General features: G+C 48.3%; 1 protein-coding gene across 1 annotated transcript; it reads left to right on the top strand.

Moving 5' to 3' along the window:
• Positions 1 to 10,392: 10,392 nt before the first annotated feature.
• Positions 10,393 to 14,656, top strand: LOC109746720 (uncharacterized). Its single transcript, XM_020305822.4, has 5 exons — positions 10,393 to 10,884; positions 11,004 to 11,211; positions 11,982 to 12,501; positions 13,156 to 13,224; positions 13,916 to 14,656. Exons 1-5 carry the CDS (start codon positions 10,819 to 10,821, stop codon positions 14,409 to 14,411), a joined length of 1,359 nt encoding a protein of 452 aa, XP_020161411.1. The 5' UTR covers positions 10,393 to 10,818; the 3' UTR covers positions 14,412 to 14,656.
• Positions 14,657 to 25,725: the final 11,069 nt, after the last annotated feature.

Raw genomic sequence — 25,725 nt, 5'->3', positions numbered from 1 at the left:
CCAAACCACAGTTCATAAGGCGTCGTCTCAACGGATTTAGATGGTGCCCTATTTAACGTGAATGCAGTCATCTCTAAAGCATAACCCCAAAACGATAGCGGTAAATCAGTAAGAGACATCATAGATCGCACCATATCTAGTAGAGTACGATTACGACGTTCGGACACACCATTACACTGTGGTGTTCCGGGTGGCGTGAGTTGCGAAACTATTCCGCATTGTTTCAAATGTAGACCAAACTCGTAACTCAAATATTCTCCTCCACGATCAGATCGTAGAAACTTTATTTTCTTGTTACGATGATTTTCCACTTCACTCTGAAATTCTTTGAACTTTTCAAATGTTTCAGAGTTATGTTTCATTAAGTAGATATACCCATATCTGCTCAAATCATCTGTGAAGGTGAGAAAATAACGATACCCACCGCGAGCCTCAATATTCATCGGACCACATACATCAGTATGTATGATTTCCAACAAATCTGTTGCTCGCTCCATTGTTCCAGAGAGCGGCGTTTTAGTCATCTTGCCCATGAGGCATGGTTCGCAAGTACCAAGTGATTCATAATCAAGTGATTCCAGAAGTCCATCGGTATGGACTTTCTTCATGCGCTTTACACCATATGACCCAAACGGCAGTGCCACAAATAAGTTGCACTATCATTATCAACTCTGCATCTTTTGGCTTCAACATTATGAATATGTGTATCACTACTATCGATATTCATCACAAATAGACCACTCTTCGAGGGTGCATGACCATAAAAGATATTACTCATATAAATAGAACAACCATTATTCTCAGTTTTAAATGAATAACCGTCTCGCATCAAACAAGATCCAGATATAATGTTCATGCTTAACACTGGCACCAAATAACAATTATTCAGGTCTAAAACTAATCCCGAAGGTAGATGTAGAGGTAGCGTGCCAACGGCGATCACATCGACTTTGGAACCATTTCCCATGCGCATCGTCACCTCGTCCTTAGCCAGTCTTCGCTTAATCCGTAGTCCCTGTTTCGAGTTGCAAATATTAGCAACAGAACCAGTATCAAATACCCAGGTGCTACTGCGAGCTCTAGTAAGGTACACATCAATAACATGTATATCACATATACCTTTGTTCACCTTGCCATCCTTCTTATCTGCCAAATACTTGGGGCGGTTCCGCTTCCAGTGACCAGTCTGTTTGCAGTAGAAGCACTCAGTCTCAGGCTTAGGTCCAGACTTAGGTTTCTTCTCTTGAGCAGCAACTTGTTTGCCGTTCTTCTTGAAGTTCCCCTTCTTCTTCCCTTTAACATTTTTCTTGAAACTGGTGGTCTTATTGACCATCAACACTTGATGCTCCTTTTTGATTTCTACCTCCACAGCCTTTAGCATTGCGAAGAGCTCGGGAATTGTCTTATCCATCCCTTGCATATTATAGTTCATCACGAAGCTCTTGTAGCTTGGTGGCAGTGATTGAAGAATTCTGTCAATGACACTACCATCCGGAAGATTAACTCCCAGTTGAATCAAGTGATTGTTATACCCAGACATTTTGAGTATATGTTCACAGACAGAACTGTTCTCCTCCATCTTGCAGCTGTAGAACTTATTGGAGACTTCATATCTCTCAATCCGGGCATTTGCTTGAAATATTAACTTCAACTCCTGGAACATCTCATATGCTCCATGACGTTCAAAACGTCATTGAAGCCCCGGTTCTAAGCCGTAAAGCATGGCACACTGAACTATCGAGTAGTCATCAGCTTTGCTCTACCAGACGTTCTTAACATCGTTAGTTGCATCTGCAGCAGGCCTGGCACCCAGCGGTGCTTCCAGGACGTAATTCTTCTGTGCAGCAATGAGGATAATCCTCAAGTTACGGACCCAGTCCGTGTAATTGCTACCGTCATCTTTCAACTTTGCATTCTCAAGGAACGCATTAAAATTCAATGGAACAACAACACGGGCCATCTATCTAAAACAACATAGACAAGCAAAATACTATCAGGTACTAAGTTCATGATAAATTTAAGTTCAATTAATCATATTACTTAAGAACTCCCACTTAGATAGATATCCCTCAAATCATCTAAGTGATCACGTGATCCATATCAACTAAACCATAACCGATCATCACGTGAGATGGAGTAGTTTTCAATGGTGAACATCACTATGTTGATCATATCTACTATATGATTCACGCTCGACCTTTCGGTCTCAGTGTTCTGAGGCCATGTCTGCATATGCTAGGCTCGTCAAGTTTAACCCGAGTATTCTGCGTGTGCAAAACTATCTTACACCCGTTGTAGATGAACGTTGAGCTTATCACACCCGATCATCACGTGGTGTCTCGGCACGACAAACTTTGGCAACGGTGCATGCTCAGGGAGAACACTTTTACCTTGAAATTTAGTGAGAGATCATCTTATAATGCTACCGTTAAACAAAGCAGAATAAGATGCATAAAGGATAAACATCACATGCAATCAATATAAGTGATATGATATGGCCATCATCATCTTGTGCCTTTGATCTCCATCTCCAAAGCACCATCATGATCACCATTGTCACCGGCGTGACACCTTGATCTCCATCGTAGCATCGTTGTCGTCTCGCCAACTATTGCTTCTACGACTATCGCTACCGCTTAGTGATAAAGTAAAGCAATTACAGGGCGATTGCATTGCATACAATAAAGCGACAACCATATGGCTCCTGCCAGTTGCCGATAACTCCGTTACAAAACATGATCATCTCATACAATAAATATAGCATCATGTCTTGACCATATCACATCACAACATGCCCTGCAAAAACAAGTTAGACGTCCTCTACTTTGTTGTTGCAAGTTTTACGTGGCTGCTACGGGCTGAGCAAGAACCGTTCTTACCTATGCATCAAAACCACAACGATAGTTCATCAAGTTAGTGATGTTTTAACCTTCTCAAGGACCGGGCGTAGTCACACTCGGTTCAACTAAAGTTGGAGAAACTGACACTCGCCAGCCACCTGTGTGCTAAGCACGTCGGTAGAACCAGTCTCGCGTAAGCGTACACGTAATGTCGGTCCGGGCCGCTTCATCCAACAATACCGCCGAACCAAAGTATGACATGCTGGTAAGCAGTATGACTTGTATCGCCCACAACTCACTTGTGTTCTACTCATGCATATAACATCTACGCATAAACCTAGCTCGGATGCCACTGTTGGGAACGTAGTAATTTCAAAAAAAAAATCCTACGCACACGCAAGATCATGGTGATGCATAGCAACGAGAGGGGAGAGTGTTGTCCATGTACCCTCGTAGACCGTTAAGCGGAAGCGTTATGACAACGCGGTTGATGTAGTTGTACGTCTTCACGATCGACCGATCCTCAGTACCGAACGTACGGCACCTCCGCGTTCAGCACACGTTCAGCTCGGTGACGTCCCGCGAACTCACGATCCAGTAGAGCTTGAGAGAGAGTTTCGTCAGCACGACGGCGTGGTGACGATGCTGATGAAGCTACCGACGCAGGGCTTCACCTAAGCACCGCTACGATATGACCGAGGTGGATTATGGTGGAGGGGGCACCACACACGGCTGCAAGAGATCAATGATCAACTTGTGTGTTCTAGGGTGCCCCCTGCCCCCGTATATAAAGGATCAAGGGGGGAGGCCGGCCGGCCCTGTAGGGCGCGCCAGGAGGAGGAGTCCTCCTCCTAGTAGGAGTAGGACTCCCCTCTTTCCTACTCCTACTAGGAGGGGGAAAGGAAGCGGGAGAAGGAGAAGGAAAGGGGGGGGCGCCGCCCCCCCCCCTCCTAGTCCAATTCAGACCAGAGGGGGAGGGGGCATGCGGCCTGCCCTGGCCGGCCCGTCTCTCTCTCTCCACTAGGGCCCAACAAGGCCCATTAACCCCCGGGGGGTTCCGTAACCTCTCCGGCACTCCGGTAAAATCCCGATTTCACCCGGAACTCTTCCGATGTCCAAATGTAGGCTTCCAATATATCAATCTTTATGTCTCGACCATTTCGAGAATCCTCGTCATGTCCGTGATCATATCCGGGACTCCGAACTACCTTCGGTACATCAAAACATATAAACTCATAATACCGATCATCACAGAACTTTAAGCGTGCGGACCCTACGGGTTCGAGAACTATGTAGACATGACCGAGACATGTCTCCGGTCAATAACCAATAGCGGAACCTGGATGCTCATATTGGTTCCTACATATTCTACGAAGATAAACTCATAATACCGATCGTCACAGAACTTTAAGCGTGCGGACCCTATGGGTTCGAGAACTATGTAGACATGACCGAGACATGTCTCCGGTCAATAACCAATAGCGGAACCTGGATGCTCATATTGGTTCCTACATATTCTACGAAGATCTTTATCGGTCAAACCGTATAACAACATACGTTGTTCCCTTTGTCATCGGTATGGTACTTGCTCGAGATTCGATCGTCGGTATCTCAATACCTAGCTCAATCTCGTTACCGGCAAGTCTCTTTACTGTTCCGTAATGCATTATCCTGCAACTAACTCATTAGTCACATTGCTTGCTAGGCTTATAGTGATGTGCATTACCGAGAGGGCCCAGAGATACCTCTCCGACAATCAGAGTGACAAATCCTATTCTTGATCTATGCCAACTCCACAAACACCATCGGAGACACCTGTAGAGCACCTTTATAATCACCCAGTTACGTTGTGATGTTTGGTAGCACACAAGGTGTTCCTCCGGTATTCGGGAGTTGCATAATCTCATAGTCATAGGAATATGTATAAGTCATGAAGAAAGCAATAGCCGTAAACTAAACGATCAAGTGCTAAGCTAACGGAATGGGTCAAGTCAATCACATCATTCTCTAATGATGTGATCCCGTTAATCAAATGACAACTCATGTCTATGGCTAGGAAACTTAACCATCTTTGATTCAACGAGCTAGTCAAGTAGAGGCATACTAGTGACACTTAGTTTGTCTATATATTCACACATGTACTAAGTTTCCGGTTAATACAATTCTAGCATGAATAATAAACATTTATCATGATATAAGGAAATATAAATAACAACTTTATTATTGCCTCTAGGGCATATTTCCTTTAATGGACGCCTCATACCGGCCTCAAATGCTCGGGCTAAACATCACCCCTTATATCCAGCCCAAATCTGGGGCGGACATGGGGAGGCCCGGGCACGCCCGGGCACGTCTGACATGTCAGATCCGGCCCACGCTGGGCCACCCCGACCCCACATATATTCGTCTACATCCGCTTCCGGGACCAAACCCTAGCCACTCCACTCCGCACCCAAGCTCCCATCCGGCCTTCTCTGACATGGCGGGTAGTGGATCCGAGTCCACCATCACCCGATCTTAGGAGACAGAGCTCATCCCATGCAGGCTCGAGGAGAAGATGGCCGTCCGCGTTGCCCTCTGCGGCACCCGTGAGGAGAACGCCCGACAGTGGTTGGACTCGATCTAGCGGGAATCCATATCGTCCACCCAAATGGCGCTTGGCATGTCGCCGCTGCCTCGTCGGAGGGAGTGTGTTTTTTCTAGCGACCGAACGCCGTGGCGGATGCGGAGCCCCTCGGTTAGCGCGTTGACTCAGAGGCCCGCACTTACGACCAGTCGTCGGTGGCTGCTTGCGAGGCAGAGTCGCACTCTCCCGTGCATGTACGGGTGACGGCAACCCATGGCGCCACAACCGCGTAGTGGTGGACTTGTCGGACTCCAACCACAACGGATCCATTGTCGGCCTCACTTCGACCGGCGACGTGCAGGCCACGCTCCGACGAGGAATAGTAGGGAATATGAGACGTCGTCGCCCCGAGTCCCATGAGCAGGTGCGTGTCCCATGTCGTACTTTACCTCGCAGACGACTGCACCCCCACTTCAAGGGGCTTAGACGGCCGTCGAATATGGACATGGCCGGCACAACAAGGACGGTCATTGGTGAAAATTTAGACTAGTTTCTACGTTGCATGCAATCAATCGTATGGATTTGAGGTTTTGTAATCGACGTATCCGGTTGTAAAAACAAAAGGTTAAGATGTGACCGGACACTGGACACTGTCCGCGGACACGTCTGGGAGCGTCCGCGGGCGCATAGGAGGTCGGATTGGCCAAGTCGGGTTGTGGACGCTCGTAAGAGGTTGTGAGGAGATCTGAAAAAATGGAAAAATTATGAGGAGACGCAAAAGATTCAGAAGAGGAGCGGTTCGTAACCAAGAAGGGTTTTTGAAGACCAAACTGTATCACACGAGGAAGATTAGGTTTCGCACAGCGTTGGTTTTCACCACGAAAAAAGGGAAAAACTAACGCCCACACGTGTGGGCGTTTGCACATCGCCCACACGCTTCCATCACCACTCATTTTGCCACGTATGAATAGATGACATCAGCAGAAATCTTTTTGGTTTTCGGCTTAAAAATGTTTTATCTCCTAATTAAAAATCCGTTTTCACCATTAAATCCGTCTCGACGAGATCTTCAAAACTAGACCCCATGTTGATATGTTTCGACGAAATTTTTTTTTGCCCAGATCAAGGGGCTTAGACGGCCGTCGAATATGGACATGGCCGGCACAACAAGGACGGTCGTTGGTGAAAATTTAGACTAGTTTCTACGTTGCATGCAATCAATCGTATGGATTTGAGGTTTTGTAATCGACGTATCTGGTTGTAAAAACAAAAGGTTAAGATGTGACCAGACACTGGACACTGTCCGCGGACACGTCTGGGAGCGTCCGCGGGCGCATAGGAGGTCGGATTGGTCAAGTCGGGCTGTGGATGCTCGTAAGAGGTTGTGAGGAGATCTGAAAAAATGGAAAAATTATGAGGAGACACAAAAGATTCAGAAGAGGAGCGGTTCGTAACCAAGAAGGGTTTTTGAAGACCAAACTGTATCACACGAGGAAGATTAGGTTTCGCACACCATTGGTTTTCACCACGAAAAAAAAACGGAAAAACTAACGCCCACACGTGTGGGCGTTTGCACATCGCCCACACGCCTCCATCACCACTCATTTTGCCACGTATGAATAGATGACATCAGCAGAAACCTTTTTGGTTTTCGGCTTAAAAATGTTTTATCTCCTAATTAAAAATCCGTTTTCACCATTAAATCCATCTCGACGAGATCTTCAAAACTAGACCCCATGTTGATATGTTTCGATGAAATTTTTTTTGCCCAGAAGTTGCCATAGTGCTTAAACTAAAGTTGCCATGTGGCAATTTTAGTTTGTAGATCATGGCAATTTTAGTTTTTTGATGATGGCAATTCCAGTACTTAACCATGAAAATATTTTTTTGTATGAACCATGACAATTTTAAAGAAAAAAACCATTTTACTACCTTGAATAAAGTGGGTGGTTCACTTTACCCCCTGATCTTATTTTCAGCTTCTTCCACCCCCCAAACAAACCAAAACCGGAAAAAAAAACCTGGCTGGTTTGTCTCCACCCGCTGCTGATGTGGTAGTGGTCAATGGTGGTTTTGACCCACGTTGGGCCACCCTGACCCCACATATATTCGTCTACATCCGCTTCCGGGACCAAACCCTAGCCACTCCACTCCGCACCCAAGCTCCCATCCGGCCTTCTCTGACATGGCGGGTAGTGGATCCGAGTCCACCATCACCCGATCTTAGGACACAGAGCTCATCCCATGCGAGCTCGAGGAGAAGATGGCCGTCCGCGTTGCCCTCTGCGGCACCCGTGAGGAGAACGCCTGACAGTGGTCGAACTCGATCTAGCGGGAATCCATATCGTCCACCCAAATGGCGCTTGGCATGTCGCCGCTGCCTCGTCGGAGGCAGTGCGTTTTGTCTAGCGACCGAACGCCGTGGCGGATGCGGAGCCCCTCCGTTAGCGCGTTGACTCAGAGGCCCGCACTTACGACCAGTCGTCGGTGGATGCTTGCGAGGCGGAGTCGCACTCTCCCGTGCCTGTACGGGTGACGGCAACCCATGGCGCCACAACCGTGTAGTGGTGGACTTGTCGGGCTCCAACCACGACGGATCCATTGTCGGCCTCACTTCGACCGGCGACGTGCAGGCCACGCTCCGACGAGGAATAGTAGGGAATAGTAGACGTCGTCGCCCCGAGTCCCATGAGCAGGTGCGTGTCCCATGTCGTACTTTACCTCGCAGACGACTGCACCCCCACTTCAAGGGGCTTAGACGGCCGTCGAATAGGGACATGGCCGGCACAACAAGGACGGTCGTTGGTGAAAATTTAGACTAGTTTCTACGTTGCATGCAATCAATCGTATGGATTTGAGGTTTTGTAATCGACGTATCTGGTTGTAAAAACAAAAGGTTAAGATGTGACCGGACACTGGACACTGTCCGCGGACACGTCTGGGAGCGTCCGCGGGCGCATAGGAGGTCGGATTGGTCAAGTCGGGCTGTGGACGCTCGTAAGAGGTTGTGAGGAGATCTGAAAAAATGGAAAAATTATGAGGAGACGCAAAAGATTCAGAAGAGGAGCGGTTCGTAACCAAGAAGGGTTTTTGAAGACCAAACTGTATCACACGAGGAAGATTAGGTTTCGCACAGCATTGGTTTTCACCACGAAAAAAACGGGAAAACTAACGCCCACACGTGTGGGCGTTTGCACATCGCCCACACGCCTCCATCACCACTCATTTTGCCACGTATGAATAGATGACATCAGCAGAAATCTTTTTGGTTTTCGGCTTAAAAATATTTTATCTCCTAATTAAAAATCCGTTGTCACCATTAAATCCATCTCGACGAGATCTTCGAAACAAGACCCCATGTTGATATGTTTCGACGAATTTTTTTCCCCCAGAAGTTGCCATGATGTTTACATTGTAGTTGCCATAGTGCTTAAACTAAAGTTGCCATGTGGCAATTTTAGTTTGTAGATCATGGCAATTTTAGTTTTTTGATGATGGCAATTCCAGTACTTTAACCATGAAAATATTTTTTTGTATGAACCATGACAATTTTAAAGAAAAAAAATCCATTTTACTACCTTGAATAAAGTGGGTGGTTCACTTTACCCCCTTATCTTCCACCCCCCAAACAAACCAAAACCGAAAAAATACCCCTGGCTGGTTTGTCTCCACCCGTTGCTGATGTGGCAGTGGTCAATGGTGGTTTTGACCCGGGTGGGGCCCCCTTGTCAGGTCTCTCTCTCTCCAGATGGTTTTTCTCTCTGCACCCGCCGGCGACTAGAGCAGGGCCAGGCGGGGTCGGCAAGAGGCGGTGGTGGCAACCACCAGCGGTGGGTACTCGGGGCGGGCTCGTGCGGCCGCGGGATGGCGTGGCCGGCGGGATCGGTGAGACTGCGGCGGCGGGGGGCGGGTCAATCCGCGGCGGCGCGTGACGGGCTCCTCTGGTAGGACGCCGGCACGATGGCAGGCAGAGGTTGGCGGCTCCTGGTGACGCGAGGAGGGAGGTGGGGCGCGGGTGGTTCGCGGCGGCAGGCTGGCGTGGCCGGCGGGGTCGGCGGGGCAGCGGCGGGTCGATTCGCGGCGGCGTGGGACGGGACTTCTCTGGCAGGACGCCGGCTCCTAGACGACGCGGTGGGGGAGGTGGGGTGCGGGTGGCTCGGGCCCGGGGGAGCTCCTTCGGGCGGCGGCGGATCCGGCCTGGAGAGAGAGAGAGACCTGACAAGGGGGCCCCACTCAGGTCAAAAACCACCGTTGACCACTGCCACATCAGCAGCGGGTGGAGACAAACCAGCCAGGGGTTTTTTTGTCTGGTTTTGGTTTGTTTGGGGGCGTGGAAAAAGCCAAAAATAAGATCAGAGGGTAAAGTGAACCACCCACTTTATTCAGGGTAGTAAAATGGACTTTTTTCAATTTTAAATGCATGTATCATGGCAATTTTAGTTTATGGTGCATGGCAAGTCTAGTTTCTTAATTCCCTGTTTTATAATATGTTAAAATTTACTTTTAAATGTAAAAGAAAATAGCTAAAACATATCATGGCAACTTCAATGTAAATATCATGGCAATTCATGTGCAATAAACATGGTAACTTAAAAAAAATTCACCGAAATATATCGATATGAGATCTAGTTTCGAAGATCTCGTCGCAAGGTATTTAATGGTGAAAACGGATCTTCAATCTGATTTTTCATTTAAGAGATAAAACATTTTAGAAATTGAAAATCAAAAAAGATTTCTACATGCATGCATACGGTGACATGGCGTAATCTGTATATTATAGGGTGTGTGGGCGGTTTGGCTCCCACCACACATGTGGGCGTTAGCATTGTCAAAAAAAAACTGGCATCCCTGTCTCCTATGGCCCCACCCGACGGATGACGAGTAACGAGTTCACCGTGAACCGAGAATCCGTGACGATCAGATTCGGCACATCCACCTCGGCGGTCGGCAGGCGCCAAGACGCCCCGTCGGCCGCGCCCGCAAAATATCGCCGCCCCGTCGACAGTCGACGGTCGACAGCGCGGCTGCCACAAGCCACCCGCGGCCGCGCCCACACATTCCCGCGGTCTCCGCCTCCCGTGCCCCGCACTCCCGTCCGCTTCGCGAACCTTCCTCCTCCGCCACAAGGGCAAGGGAGGCCACCTCACCTCACCCACCCAACCACAGCCACGGCCGACCAACCCCGAGAAAATCCCCTCGATTTCCCCTCCCGACGCCGCGCCGGGCAAAATTGCCGGTCATTTTCTCGGGGCCTCCGCGCCTCCACGCCGCCCGCCCCGCCCCGGCTCCACCAGTTCCATCGGTAACTCCGCCGATTTATCTCCCGCCCTCCCCTCCCCATACCACCTCCCTTCTTGTTGCTGCCGCTGAGAGTTTCTACTTTCTCCTCGCTCTATCCGCTCCTCGCGAGCGATGGTGGGCGACCTCTCCCTCCTCGCCTCCGCATCTGCCTCCCCCGTCATCCTCGCGCCCTCCAAGGTACGCTCCCTCGCACGCGCCCACCCTCTACGCGCCGCCTGCGTTGGCTTCTGCTCGCGTCCGATTTGCCGCCGTGCGTGACGGGATGATGAATTGATGATGGTGGTGTGGCTGTGCAGGAGCTCCATGGCGTCCTGCCGTTCCAGGGGAAGAGGTCCCAGCAGGACATGGGGAGAAGCGCCGCCGTGCAGCTCTCCCCGCAGCAGCACCTCCTCGAGGGCGCCTACCAGGCGCAGCAGCCCCTGCAGATGATGGTCCCCGGGATCGGCCAGGCTGCCGCCGCCGCCTACCAGACCTTCGACAGCGCCGCGCTCATCGACGTGCAAGGTTCGCAATCCAGACAAACCCGTTATGGCCTGGCTCGCCCTGTCTCCTGAATATGATGCTGCATGCTGCTATATTTGCCTCGTTTGATCATTGGATGCTGCAGCAGTCGGCTTCAGAGCCTATTTGCTCATGAGCTTAACGTTTTGCCTCATTAAAGGTTACACCCCGGCGTCAAATCGTGACACTAGCACTTGCAGTTAGGCACTGCACTCTCTTGCAAAGGGAACCTGCTTTTCTCCTGTAAACAGCAAGTATTCTGATTTACTGAACGCAACGATAATTAATAGTACCTGATTGTGAACTTAAAGAAGCGAGAAGCATGATGCATGAGCCGTGGCTTGCGGTTTTTAAAAAGTGACAAAAAAAAGAAACCTCTACACGTCGACTGCTTTGTTCTGTGCTGCACGCAGAAGATTGTCGACTGAAGTTGCACTGCATTCAACAAGAAGCATGCTGCACGAGCCTTAGCTTGCGGTCTACAAAACTGATACTACCTTTTTTTCGCGTCGTCTACAAAAGTGGTACAAAAACATTCCTTTACACTTCAATTGCCGTGTCTGTGTAGCAAGTCAAACGTTGTCTATTGGACTCGCACTGCCTTTTTCAAGTAGGTTGGCTGTTTGTGGCACTATGATACACAGTTCTGGCCAAGGTTAATTATGAACTTTCGCTAAGTGGTTTATCCTTTGGTTCATAGTTTATCCACCGTAAAAGTCAAGTTTTACATGCGTTTCAATCTCTGATGGCTCCTGTTTATTTATTTGTAACAGATTCCCACCCCGATTCGGTTCGACTTAGCCTTGGGATTGCTGAGCAGTGTGCAAGGCAAGAGAAAATCCTAAAGTTTCTAATGTCAGGTCCTGATGTCAAAGAACTTGATGCCTCTTTGCTTACTGAATTTACGGGACATCAGATGCTATCAGCTAATATGTGTGGTCAACCATATACCTCTGATGACAAGTTATCTGTCTATGAGTTTGGATTGGAGGAGCCTCTGCAGTATCTAGCAAAAAATCAACTTATCATCCCTGATGACAAGTTATCCATCTACGAGTTTGGATTGGAGGAGCCTCTGCAGTATCTATCAGAAAATCAACTTATCATCCCTGATCCACTTTTGGAATTTGCTCAGTCCCAAGGTGCCCTTGCTATAGATGAAAATGGCCGGGTCATCTTCACTGGCAGTGGAGAGGAGATGAGAGACTTACTTTCGGTTTTCTTAGAGTTCAATGTACCTAAACGAGAACCAAGTGGTTGCAAGGCTGCATATTTAGTTCCATACTTCGACAGGTAATAATTGGAAGCATCATGCTCCACGTGAACCCTTTTCGTCATCTTATTCACTCATTCACTAAGGTTTATGTTATGCATAGTCCCCACTCTCGTATAAGGGAATGGACTCTTTATCAATTTATTTTGTCATTATTGGCGTATTCATTTACTGAGCGGAAGTTATAGAGTTGGTATAACTTGGTATAGCATATGTATCCTGTGCGAACTTGCTGCAGCTGGCCCATTAGTTACGTCCGGTTTGCATGATGTTGTCGTATTTAAATCATTCCTAGTCAGCTGCACATGCTGGCACGTGGGTAACTGGACATTTGGAATCATTCCTGCTCAGCAGGATGCATACCACATATGTTATCTTTTTGAACTAGGAAACTGTCTCTATTATGTACTTACCGTAGAAGAGTGATTTACCATAGCCATACAGAAGTAGAAACTACTGAATGCATGCAATGTTAAAATTATCTCTAGAGGTTGCACTTCTGCCTGACAATGATTTGTTTAGAAGTAATTATCCATTGTTTCTGATTTCTGTACCCCTTCAAAATATTATGGTTAATAATTTATATCCGAACAAATAACATTTCTAACAGGATGCATACCATTTTTATTTCTGTCAGTTACATGATATAGAATTTTGTTTTTTTGCACAAGCAGGAAAAGGGGCCGAAATAGTAGTCAATCCAATTCAAAATCAGCAAGCACCGCAGTTGATGCTCCAAAAAGGTAGTGCATCTTTCTTTAGTTATGTATTACTTCATTATGTTGTTGTTCTCATGGTGTACTCAATTATGGTAACTTCCATGCCTAGCTCTGGTGCTGCTATGTTTATTCTTTGACCTGCTGGTTACCACAGCATATACCTCCCTGATATTTACTACTTTGGTAATCACTTGCACCATAGGTTAGGCATAGAGTACGCCAATTCTGTGTTCCTTCCAAATTCTGATTGTGACATGTTAGTTGCATCTAATTGCGGAGTCCCTGACCCATATGCACCCACGAAGTGCAAAAGAAAGAATTAGCATTTTGTATTAAGGATTTCCTATGAAAATCAGCAAATACCATTTGAAACAAAGCCATTGTTGTTTGAGTATCCACTTTAAAATATACACCTTGATGTACTGGTGAGGTTTCGTGTTATATACCAAATAGCATGGTCGCTATACCAGTAGTATCACAATGGATAGTTTTGTAACCCAGCTGTTCAATTTACTTTACCGGGCTAACCATTGCATGGAACAATTCCTTGGAACTTGGAAGGTGAACCTTACTGAATTGCCTGAGTATGCACATGGAAATTATTTCATTTTGAAATTTATATACTGTGATATGGCAAATTGCGAATTGCACCTGTTGTTTATACGGTATCCAAGGGCATGTGCACATGTTAATATGATTTCTTTATGATACTCAGCAAGGCAAGTGTGAAGGCAAAATCTCCATCGAAGAAGAAACAGAAAGGAAAAACCATCAATGAACGTGACATGTATCAGAATAACTATTTCCATGCCAGCGAAGCTTTTTTTTCAATCCTTCTGGACAAGGACAACAGCTCGACAATTCTCTCACTGAAGAAAGCAGGTCCCGAGATCACTGAACTGTTGACACAATGCTCTATTGGCATTGCTGGAACTGGCCTGGCTGTTCTTCTGTCGGTTGTGTGCAAGATTGCCATCGGCGGGAGGACTCCTTTTGCCGCCTCCCGACTGCTGCACACAGGCGTTGGATTTGGGCTCTTCTGGCTCTCACATGCGGTAAATGGATTGCGGGACACGATCACCAGCGTATTTAGAGGCCCAGTTGATACGAAGTTGGAGGATGAGGTTGCTGTGAAGATACAAAGAAGCATGAATGATATTCTCTTCAGGGCCGTAAGTCTCCTGGCAATCACTGCTTTGAGGTTTGCATGAGCTATTCCTACACTGCTGTAACTTGGCGCACCTCGATGTATGATTCACCTTTTGGTTCAGGAGTACAGTACTGTAGGACTAAGTGGCAAATACCTTCATGATTCATGAGGGCCTCATAGAAAATGGGCAACGTTGTAAATTGTACAGAATTTTGCTGGCAGCTCGGTGTATATGGAAGATAGATTTTGCCTGTTCTGAACGTTAATTAAGCTAAGGGTCAATATACTTTGTATTTCTTTCAGACAGATAGCTGCTTCACCCATTTTCCTGGTATATTTTTTTCTCGATGACATCCTTTTCATGGTGTATTGACATAGCAATCTTGGGATAACCAAAAAATTTTGTGCAATACTGCAAATTAATGGTGTATTGACATAGCAATCTTGGGATAACCAAAAAATTTTGTGCAATACTGCAAATTAATCTGTCAATATACTACCATTTAACGAGTCATTGCCTGACACTATTTTTCAGCTCATGCTGACCACGTCAACATGTCTACTTTTTTTTTACTAGACATATGTAATACATTGAAGATTATTTATGAAAAAAAGTCTATTTTACTACCATGAAGAAACGTGGTGGTTCATATAACACCTTGATCTTTATTTCTGCTCCCTTACCTCCCTAAACAATTCCATACCGGTCAAAAACCGTTCAGTTCGAGAATAGGGTTTTCCTGTGGGGCAAAGCCTCTCCACGTCTTTCTATATATAACAATCAACATATACAATTACATACGTACAGAGTACGTGTACATGACACGCTAGACCTATTTTAACACTCCCCCTCAATCTAAACTTTTACTCTATACAAGGTTTAGGTTGGTACTAAAATGGTCTAGCGTCTGTCTGGTGACTGGTTTAGTAAACACATCAGCCAGCTGATCGTTAGAAGAAATGAACCTGACTTCAAGAGCTCCAGAAGCAACACGCTCGCGCACAAAGTGGAAATCAATCTCGATGTGCTTGGTACGCGCATGAAAAAAATCTCGATGTGCTTGGTACGCGGATGAAAAACTAGGTTGGCAGTCAGACATGTGGCCCGTAAGTTATCACACCATAGAACCGGAACACGCTGCTGAGACACTCCAAGCTCTTTGAGTAGTGACTCTACCCAGATGGCTTCAGCAGCTCCATTCGCCAAGGCTTTGTACTCGGCCTCTGTGCTCGATCTCGACACTGTTGGTTGTTTCTTCGAACTCCAGGAAATGAGATTCGGTCCAACAAATATGGCGAAACCTCCAGTGGATCGATGATCATCCGGACATCCTGCCCAATCTGCATCAGTGAAGATACTAATGCTAGTAGAGACAGCCTTGTGAAACTTCAGCCCTGTGTGCAATGTTCCTTTGACATAGCGTAAAATCCGCTTAACAGCTTCCCAATGAACATCAGTGGGTTGTGAGAGAAACTAGCACACCTTGTTCACTGCAAATGAAATATCCGGGCGAGTGAGTGTTAAATACTGCAACCCACCAACAACACTGCGATACCGGAAAGAATCATCGGTATTGAGAGGCTGTCCAGACACTCGTGCAAGCTGATCGGAAGTGGACAACGGTGTGGAAGTAGGCTTACAATTCTCCATGCTCACACGATGCAAAAGATCCAAGGCATACTTCCGTTGAGTCAATGTCATCCCCCTGAATTGTATGACGCTTCTAGACCAAGAAAATACTCCAACGGCCCAAGGTCCTTGATAGGAAAACTGGTCGCGAGGGCATGAACAAGACCATCAACCGCACGTGGAGAAGATCCGGCAATGACAATGTCATCCACATAGACAAGCATATAGATTTGAACATCACGATAGCGGAAGAAAAACAGAGAGGTATCTGCTTTCGAGGAGACGAAACCCAACTCGAGAAGACGGGTATTGAGCCAAGCATACCATGCACGAGGAGACTGTTTGAGTCCATAAAGAGCACGCTGAAGCTTGCACACATGTGAGGGAAAACGAGCGTCGTCAAAGCCAGGTGGTTGCTGCATATAGACGTCCTCGGAGAGATAACCATGAAGGAAAGCGTTGCTGACATCAATCTGCCGAAGACTCCAACCGCGAGACACAGCCAAGGCAAGAACCAGTCGAACGGTGGCCGGCTTGACAACCGGACTGAACGTATCACCATAATCAATGCCAAGCTGCTGGGTGAAACCACGAGCGACCGGTCGAGCTTTGTACTTATCAACGGAGCCATCTGGACGGTGCTTGGTCTTGAAAATCCACTTGCTCCCAACAACATTGACTCCGCGCGGACGTGGCACAAGAACCCACGTCTTGTTATGGTGAAGGGCAGCAAGCTCATCAATCATCGCGGTACGCCATGCAGTCTCACGGAGAGCATCACGATGAAAGAGGCACCGCATGAAACGCGCGGCGACGGGGATCATAGCGGATGGTCCCATCAGTAGGAACAAGGGCACGACGAGTATGATCGCGGGTGCGCATGACCATGGTGTGTGCAGGAGCAGCTGGAGGCGTCGCGGTCGAGGGAGCAGGGCTGCCCTCGACAGAAGGCGACGCCAGCTGCGGTGGCGATGATGGAGCAGCATCCTCGAGCACCGGGGCAGGCGACGGCGCGTCAGTACGCGGCAAGGAGGCCGCAGAAGGGCCAGGCGAAGCGGCCGGGGCCGAAGACGGGCCGACTGAGCCAGACGAGGCGGCATCGGACGGGCCAGGCGACGAGGCAGCCGACGGGCCGGGCGACGCGGGAGCCGAGGGGCGGGGGGACGTGCATGTCCCATGCACGTCGATCGTCAGGGAGTGCGGCGCGGCGGCCACATGGGGGCGGCGGGCAGCGGGCGTGCATGCGCCATGCGCGTCAGTCGCCGAGGATGGAGCCGCCATAGGATCCTGCACAGCAGTAACAGGGCCTGAAACAAGCGTGTCAGTAGACAAATAGGACAAGTCGTATTTGCGCATATGGTCACCCGTAACCGGTTCAGTTGGAGGAAAAGAGAGAACATCAGCCAAAGAAGAGACATCGACGGTGACCCCAGGAGTTGCATAGGGAAAAACAGACTCGTCGAAAACGACGTCACGAGACGTATCCCGTAGAACGATCAAGATACTTGTATCCCTTATGCATCGGACTATAGCCCAAAAAAACACACATGGTGGAACGGAAAGCAAGCTTGTATGCATTATATTTGCGTAAACTAGGCCAGCAGGCGCAACCAAAAGTGTGAAGAAACTTGTAATCGGGGTGTACCTTAAGGAGACGATAGATGGGTGTATCTTGTTGAAGAACAGGTGTAGGCATGCGATTAATAAGGTAGCACACCGTAAGGAACGCTTCATCCCAAAAACGCAATGGGAGAGAAGAATGAGCCAGCAAGGCAAGACCTGTTTCGACAAGGTTGTTAGAGTAGTCATTATGGTATACGACTTCTAGTCCAAGTCAGTTTTGTACCCCTACCCCAAGTCGGTTTGTACCCTCTTATATGTTGGTGAACGTAGCAATAATTCAAAATTTTCTACGCATCACCAAGATCAATCTATGGAGTAATCTAGCAACGAGCGGAAGGGGAGTGAATCTACATACCCTTGTAGATCGCGATGCGGAAGCGTTGCAAGAACGCGGATGAGGGAGTCGTACTCGTAGCGATTCAGATCGCGGTTGATTCCGATCTAAGCAACGAAAGAACGGTGCCTCCGCGTTCAACACACGTGCAGCCCGGTGACGTCTCCCACGCCTTGATCCAGCAAGGAGAGAGGGAGAGGTTGGGGAAGACTCCATCCAGCAACACGACGGCATGGTGGTGGTGGAGGAGCGTGGCAATCCCGCAGGGCTTCGCCAAGCACCGCGGGAGAGGAGGAGGAGGGAGAGGGGTAGGGCTGCACCAAAAAAGGAGACTTTCTCGTGTGTCTTGGGCAGCCCAAACCTCAACTATATATAGGGGGGGAGGGGGCTGCGCCCCCCTTAGGGTTTCCACCCCCAAGAGGAGGCGGCCAGCCCTAGATCCCATCAAGGGGGGCGGCCAAGGGGAGGAGAGGGGGGGCGCCCCACTAGATGGGCCCTAAGGCCCATCTGGACCTAGGGTTTGCCCCCTCCCACTCTCCCATGCGCCTTGGGCCTTGGTGGGGGGGCGCACCAGCCCACCTGGGGCTGGTCCCCTCCCACACTTGGCCCACGCAGTCTTCTGGGGCTGGTGGCCCCACTTGGTGGACCCCCGGGACCCTCCCGGTGGTCCCGGTACATTATCGATTTCACCCGAAACTTTTCCGGTGACCAAAACAGGACTTCCCATATATAAATCTTTACCTCCGGACCATTCCAGAACTCCTCGTGACGTCCGGGATCTGATCCGGGACCCCGAACAACATTTGGTAACCACGTACATACTTTCCCTATAACCCTAGCGTCATCGAACCTTAAGCGTGTAGACCCTACGGGTTCGGGAACCATGCAGACATGACCGAGACGTTCTCCGGTCAATAACCAACAGCGGGATCTGGATACCCATGTTGGCTCCCACATGTTCCACGATGATCTCATCGGATGAACCATGATGTCGGGGATTCAATCAATCCCGTATGCAATTCCCTTTGTCCATCGGTATGTTACTTGCCCGAGATTCGATCGTCGGTATCCCGATACCTTGTTCAATCTCGTTACCGGCAAGTCTCTTTACTCGTTCCGTAACTCACATCATCCCGTGATCAACTCCTTGGTCACATTGTGCACATTATGATGATGTCCTACCGAGTGGGCCCAGAGATACCTCTCCGTTTGCACGGAGTGACAAATCCCAGTCTCGATTCGTGCCAACCCAACAGACACTTTCGGAGATACCCGTAGTGCACCTTTATAGTCACCCAGTTACGTTGTGACGTTTGGCACACCCAAAGCATTCCTACGGTATCCGGGAGTTGCACAATCTCATGGTCTAAGGAAGTGATACTTGACATTAGAAAAGCTCTGAGCAAACGAACTACACGATCTTGTGCTAGGCTTAGGATTGGGTCTTGTCCATCACATTATTCTCCTAATGATGTGATCCCGTTATCAACGACATCCAATGTCCATGGTCAGGAAACCGTAACCATCTATTGATCAACGAGCTAGTCTACTAGAGGCTTACTAGGGACATGGTGTTGTCTATGTATCCACACATGTATCTGAGTTTCCTATCAATACAATTCTAGCATGGATAATAAACGATTATCATGAACAAGGAAATATAATAATAACCTATTTATTATTGCCTCTAGGGCATATTTCCAACAGTCTCCCACTTGCACTAGAGTCAATAATCTAGTTCACATCACCATGTGATTAACACTGACAGGTCACATCACCATGTGACCAAACACCCAAGAGTTTACTAGAGTCAACAATCTAGTTCACATCTCTATGTGATTAACACTCAATGAGTTCTGGTTTGATCATGTTATGCTTGTGAGAGAGGTTATTAGTCAACGGGTCTGAACCTTTCAGATCCGTGTGTGCTTTATGAATATCTATGTCATCTTGTGGATGCTACCACGCGCTATTTGGAGCCATTTCAAATAATTGTTCTACTATACGAATCCGGTTTACTACTCAGAGCCATCCGGATTAGTGTCAAAGTTCGCATCGACGTAACCCTTTACGACGAACTCCTTTTCACCTCCATAATCGAGAAAATTCCTTAGACCACTAGATACTAAGGATAAGTTCGACCGTTGTCATGTGATCCATTCCCGGATCACTATTGTACCCCTTGACCAACTCATGGCAAGGCACACTTCATGTGCGGTACACAACATAGCATACTGTAGAGCCTACGTCTGAAGCATAGGGGACGACCTTCGTCCTTTCTCTTTCTTCTGCTGTGGTCAGGTCTTGAGTCTTACTCAATACTCACACCTTGTAACACAGCCAAGAACTCCTTCTTTGTTGATCTATTTGAACTCTTTCAAAATCATGTCAAGGTGTGCGTTCTTTGAAAGTATCATCAGGCGTCTTGATCTATCTCTATAGATCTTGATGCCCAATGTGTAAGCAGCTTTATCCAGGTCTTCCTTTGAAAAACTCCTTTCAAACAACCCTTTATGCTTTCCAGAAATTTTACATCATTTCGGATCAACAATATGTCATTCACATATACTTATCAGAAATGTTGTAGCGCTCCTACCGAGTGGGCCCAGAGATACCTCTCCGTTTACACGGAGTGACAAATCCCAGTCTCGATTCGTGCCAACCCAACAGACACTTTCGGAGATACCCGTAGTGCACCTTTATAGTCACCTAGTTACGTTGTGACGTTTGGCACACCCAAAGCATTCCTACGGTATCCGGGAGTTGCACAATCTCATGGTCTAAGGAAGTGATACTTGACATTAGAAAAGCTCTGAGCAAACGAACTACACGATCTTGTGCTAGGCTTAGGATTGGGTCTTGTCCATCACATTATTCTCCTAATGATGTGATCCCGTTATCAACGACATCCAATGTCCATGGTCAGGAAACCGTAACCATCTATTGATCAACGAGCTAGTCTACTAGAGGCTTACTAGGGACATGGTGTTGTCTATGTATCCACACATGCATCTGAGTTTCCTATCAATACAATTCTAGCATGGATAATAAACGATTATCATGAACAAGGAAATATAATAATAACCTATTTATTATTGCCTCTAGGGCATATTTCCAACATTATATACTCTTGTATGCCGCACCAAATCATCAATAAGCAACAGTTTTATTCAGCTTTCATGGTATCAGATACCGGTCCCAGGGTTTAGGGTATGGCTCCGCCAACGCCGCCGCCGCCGCCCGGCTACTTCGAGCGCCGGGCCGCACTCATCGCCAAGGCTGCGAACGCCGCGGCCGCTTCTCTCTCGGCCCTCACCATAGCCCCACAAAACTACCCTGCACCCATCCTTGCCGCACCAATATCTCTTGCTGACACAATCTTCGACGTCAGCCCCTACATCCCCATAGTTCTTGATCTCGCCGCCCACAACTACTACCATTGGAGACATCTCTTCGATCTCCACCTCGGCCGCTGCAACCTGCGCTCGCATGCCGCCGCCAACTGTCTTCCCCGCCCCGACGATCCGCAATGGTTGAAAGACGATCTCGCGATCGTCCAGTGGTTCTACACCCGCATCACCACCGAGATCTTCAACATGCTCGATCACGACGGCGCCACCGCTGCCAACATCTGGCACTCCCTCCTCCAAAGCAACACCGACGCTCAGAAAAACGCTCTCCACACCGAGCTTCGCAATATGGTGCAAGGAGACGCCCCGGTGAACCTGTTCTGCCAGCGCGTTAAGACCATTGGTGATGAGCTCCGCGAACTCGGCGATACAGTTAGCGACTCACAGCTAATCAATATCGTCGTCGTCGGCCTCAGTGAAGACTTTGACAAGCAAGCCTCGTTCATACCGATGATACGGCCCCCTCCTACCTTCGCTGAAGTTCGTTCCTTGCTACAACTCGCGGCGGAAACACAAGCTCGCAAGGACTCTCGCCCCAAGGTTTTTCATGCTGCGGCTCGTCCTCCTCTGTCGTCTACATCAGCGCCGCCTTCCAGGCCGGCTCCTGCCGCCGGGCCGTCCGCATCGTCATCTGTTGAACCGCCCCCAGGCTGGCGTCCTAGTCCGAACTACCGCGGCAAAAACCCTATCTACAGGCCGCCGTCGACTCGTTCGGTTCCGCCTACGACATCACCAGCACCGAGTCCTGCACCACCCACCAGTGCTCCATCTGCGGTTGCATGGCGGCCTCCTCATGATCCTTGGACGGGGCTTGTTCAAGCATGGCCCATGCCCTGGTCCGCTCCGTCCACCCTCGGTGCTCCGCCGGCATACTCAGGTGCCTGGCAACCCAGCCTTCGGCCGCCTACTGGTGCTCCCGGGGTTCTCAACCCCCGACAGCCGGCCAATGCCTATCACGCCGCCCCGACGTATGCTCCTTATGGTCATTACAGCACCGACGACGGCGCCTACTACACACCTCAGCCGGCCCTGCTCCGACGCCACCCCCACCACAGCCGGCCAATGCCTACTACACTCCCCAGCCGGCCCTACTGCCTTCACCATCGTATTCGCCAGCACTGCTTCCGACGCCACCCTCACATGAGACGCCGAGCTGGGATCAAGCTGCCTTTCTCCAGGCCATGAATAACTTTGCTGCACAAGGAAACTCAGGTACGGATTGGATCTTTGATTCAGGGGCCTCTAGTCATATGTCTGCATCTAGTAATTGGTTATCTTCTTGCACTAAATCTCCTTTCCCTTCCATTATCCTTGGAGATGGATCATCTATTCCTATATATTGTGTTGGTCAGGCTCAACTTCCCTCTTCCACCAAACCTCTTTTACTTCGCGATGTTCTAGTTGCACCCGCCCTCATTAAAAATCTTATCTCTGTTCGCCAATTTACTTGCGACAATCTAGTTTCGGCTGAATTTGACCCTTTTGGTTTATCTGTGAAGGATTACCTGACCAAGGCCGAGATCGCTCGCTTCAATAGCTCCGGTGATCTTTATTCTCTTAAAGGAGTTCCTGCCGCCACCCCTCCAACATCCATGCTGGCCTCCGTCGATCTCTGGCATCGTCGCTTGGGCCATCCCAACCCCGCCGTCTTAGCTTCTATGTTTAGTGAATTTACCATACCATGTAATAGGGACTCTCATAATTCTGTGTTTTGCGAGTCTTGTCAATTAGGCAAACATGTGCGTCTTCCCTTTAGTTCCTCTAGTTCTTGTAGCACTTATCCCTTTGAATTAATACATTGTGATTTATGGACCTCTCCCATTGCAAGTGTTTCGGGTTTTAAATACTACCTTGTTATCCTAGATGATTTCACCCACTTTGTCTGGACTTTTCCTCTACGCAACAAATCCGAGGTCCATTCTCTTTTCCTTAATTTTCAACGCTATGTGTCTGTTCACTTCTTCCTCCCAATTCGCTTTATCCAATGTGACAATGGTCGCGAGTTTGATAACATTAAAAATCGTACTTTCTTCTTACAACATGGCATCCTGCTTAGGTTCTCATGTCCCTACACCTCCCCTCAAAATGGTAAAGCAGAACGCTCTCTTCGCACCCTCAATGATATAGTTCGCACTCTCCTCATTCAATCATCTATGCCTCCCAAGTTTTGGGCTGAAGCCCTACACATGGCCACCTTCCTTCTAAATATTCGACCTTCTAAAACTAAACCCAACACTACTCCCTATTATTCCCTCTTTCTTTCCCACCCCGACTACTCCGCGGTTCGTGTTTTCGGCTGTCTCTGTTTTCCCAATGCCTACGCCACTTCTGCAAATAAATTGTCACCACGCTCTATCCCATGTGCTTTTCTCGGCTTCTCTGACGAGCACAAAGGCTATCGCTGTCTCGACCTTCACACCGGACACGTTCATGTCTCTCGTCATGTCACGTTTGCTGAGCACATTTTTCCTTTCTCACAACGCACTACTACACCATCCAACACCCCTAGCTCCGCAAACACCCCCTCTCCCCGTCGTTTCCAACTATATACTCCCCTACCTGCCGAACACAACTTATCACGACCACCATTAACACCCACCATAGCCAATCCCAACCATACACTCACCCCACCCGAGACGTCCCCAACACCCCCGACCCCTGCTCCCTCCCCAACACCCCCGGCCCCTACTCCCACTCCACCACCCAGCCCTGCTCCCACTCCACCACCCAGCCCTACTCCTTCGTCCGACTCTTCCGCTGCGCCGGACTCACCAGTACCCACCTTACCCCCTCGTGCTATTCCTACAGCAGCCCCGATTAATGATCATCGCATGCGTACTAGGGCCAAATCAGGATTTCATCAACCCCAAGACCGCCTAAACCTTCATACCTCCGTATCTCTCACTTCTCTTCCAAAGAATTACAAAACTGCTCTACTTGATCCCAATTGGGCCGCTGCCATGCAAGAAGAATATAATGCTTTACTTCAAAACAACACCTGGCAACTTGTTCCTCGTCCTCCCAATACAAATATTGTTTCTGGCAAATGGATTTTTCGCCAAAAGTTCCACTCCGATGGGAGCCTCTCACGATATAAAGCCAGGTGGGTTTGTCGTGGCTTTTCTCAGCAACAAGGAATTGATTACGAAGAAACCTTCTCTCCTGTTGTTAAACCTAGCACCATTCGCACCGTTCTTAGTGTTGCTGTCTCCTCTTCATGGCCCATTCACCAACTTGATGTTAAAAATGCTTTCCTCCATGGTTCCCTTCAAGAAACTGTCTACTGCCAGCAACCTCTGGGTTTTGAAAATCCATCCTTTCCAACTCATGTATGTCTTCTTCAGAAATCTCTCTACAGTCTTAAACAGGCCCCACGAGCTTGGTTTCAACGCTTCTCCTCCTTCATTCAAACAATAGGCTTCACTCCATCTCTCTCCGACACCTCTCTTTTTGTGTATCATCAAACTTCTGACACTGCCTATTTACTTCTCTATGTAGATGATATCATTCTTACCGCCTCCTCTCAAAAGTTCTTAGATCATATTGTCTCTCTTCTTAGATCTGAATTTTCTATGACTGACCTAGGACTCCTTCATCATTTCTTAGGCATTGCTGTTGTTCGAGATTCCTCCAGCCTTTTTCTTTCCCAACGCCAGTATATTCTTGATCTTCTTAATCGTGCTGGTATGCTTGACTGTCAATCATCTCGCACTCCTGTCGATACTAGTTTTAAACTTTCGGCTACCGGTGAACCCTTTTCCGATCCTACTCTCTATCGTAGCCTAACAGGTGCTCTCCAATATCTCACCATTACTCGTCCTGAAATCTCTTTTGCTGTTCAACAAGCATGTCTCTATATGCATGATCCCCGGGTTCCTCACTATAATCATGTTAAACGCATTCTTCGGTATTTAAAAGGAACTCTCAATCATGGTCTCCACCTCAATAATTCTTCTCCAAACTCGCTTACCGCATACTCTAATGCAGACTGGGCTGGTTGTCCTGACACTCGAAGGTCCACTTCCGGTTTTTGTGTTTTTCTTGGCAACAATTTGATTTCTTGGTCTTCGAAAAGACAGGTTACAGTCTCACGTTCGTCGGCCGAGGCTGAGTATCGCGCTGTGGCACATGCCGTTGCAGATACAATCTGGATTCGACAGTTACTCTCCGAGCTACACAGGCCTATTGAGCAGGCCACTATTGTCTACTGTGACAACATATCAGCAGTCTACATGACCAGCAATCTAGTTCAACACCGATGCACAAAGCATATTGAGATTGATATTCATTTTGTTCGTGAAAAGGTTGCTCTTGGTCAGGTTCGGGTGCTTCATGTTCCCTCTACGGCTCAGTTTGCTGACATTTTCACCAAGGCACT

The sequence above is a fragment of the Aegilops tauschii genome, chromosome 1, assembly GCF_002575655.3.
Source record: "Aegilops tauschii subsp. strangulata cultivar AL8/78 chromosome 1, Aet v6.0, whole genome shotgun sequence".
Lineage (NCBI taxonomy): Eukaryota > Viridiplantae > Streptophyta > Magnoliopsida > Poales > Poaceae > Aegilops > Aegilops tauschii.
The sequence above is the reverse complement of the archived record's forward strand: the minus strand, read 5'-3'. Positions and strand labels throughout refer to the sequence as shown.

Bases quoted from the DNA above. Each gene is read 5' to 3' on its own strand.
- LOC109746720 (XM_020305822.4), top strand. From the start codon at position 10,819: ATGGTGGGCGACCTCTCCCTCCTCGCCTCCGCATCTGCCTCCCCCGTC. The intron at 10,885-11,003 runs GTACGCTCCCTC...GTGGCTGTGCAG, and splicing joins TCATCCTCGCGCCCTCCAAG to GAGCTCCATGGCGTCCTGCC. The intron at 13,225-13,915 runs GTAGTGCATCTT...TATGATACTCAG, and splicing joins GCAGTTGATGCTCCAAAAAG to CAAGGCAAGTGTGAAGGCAA.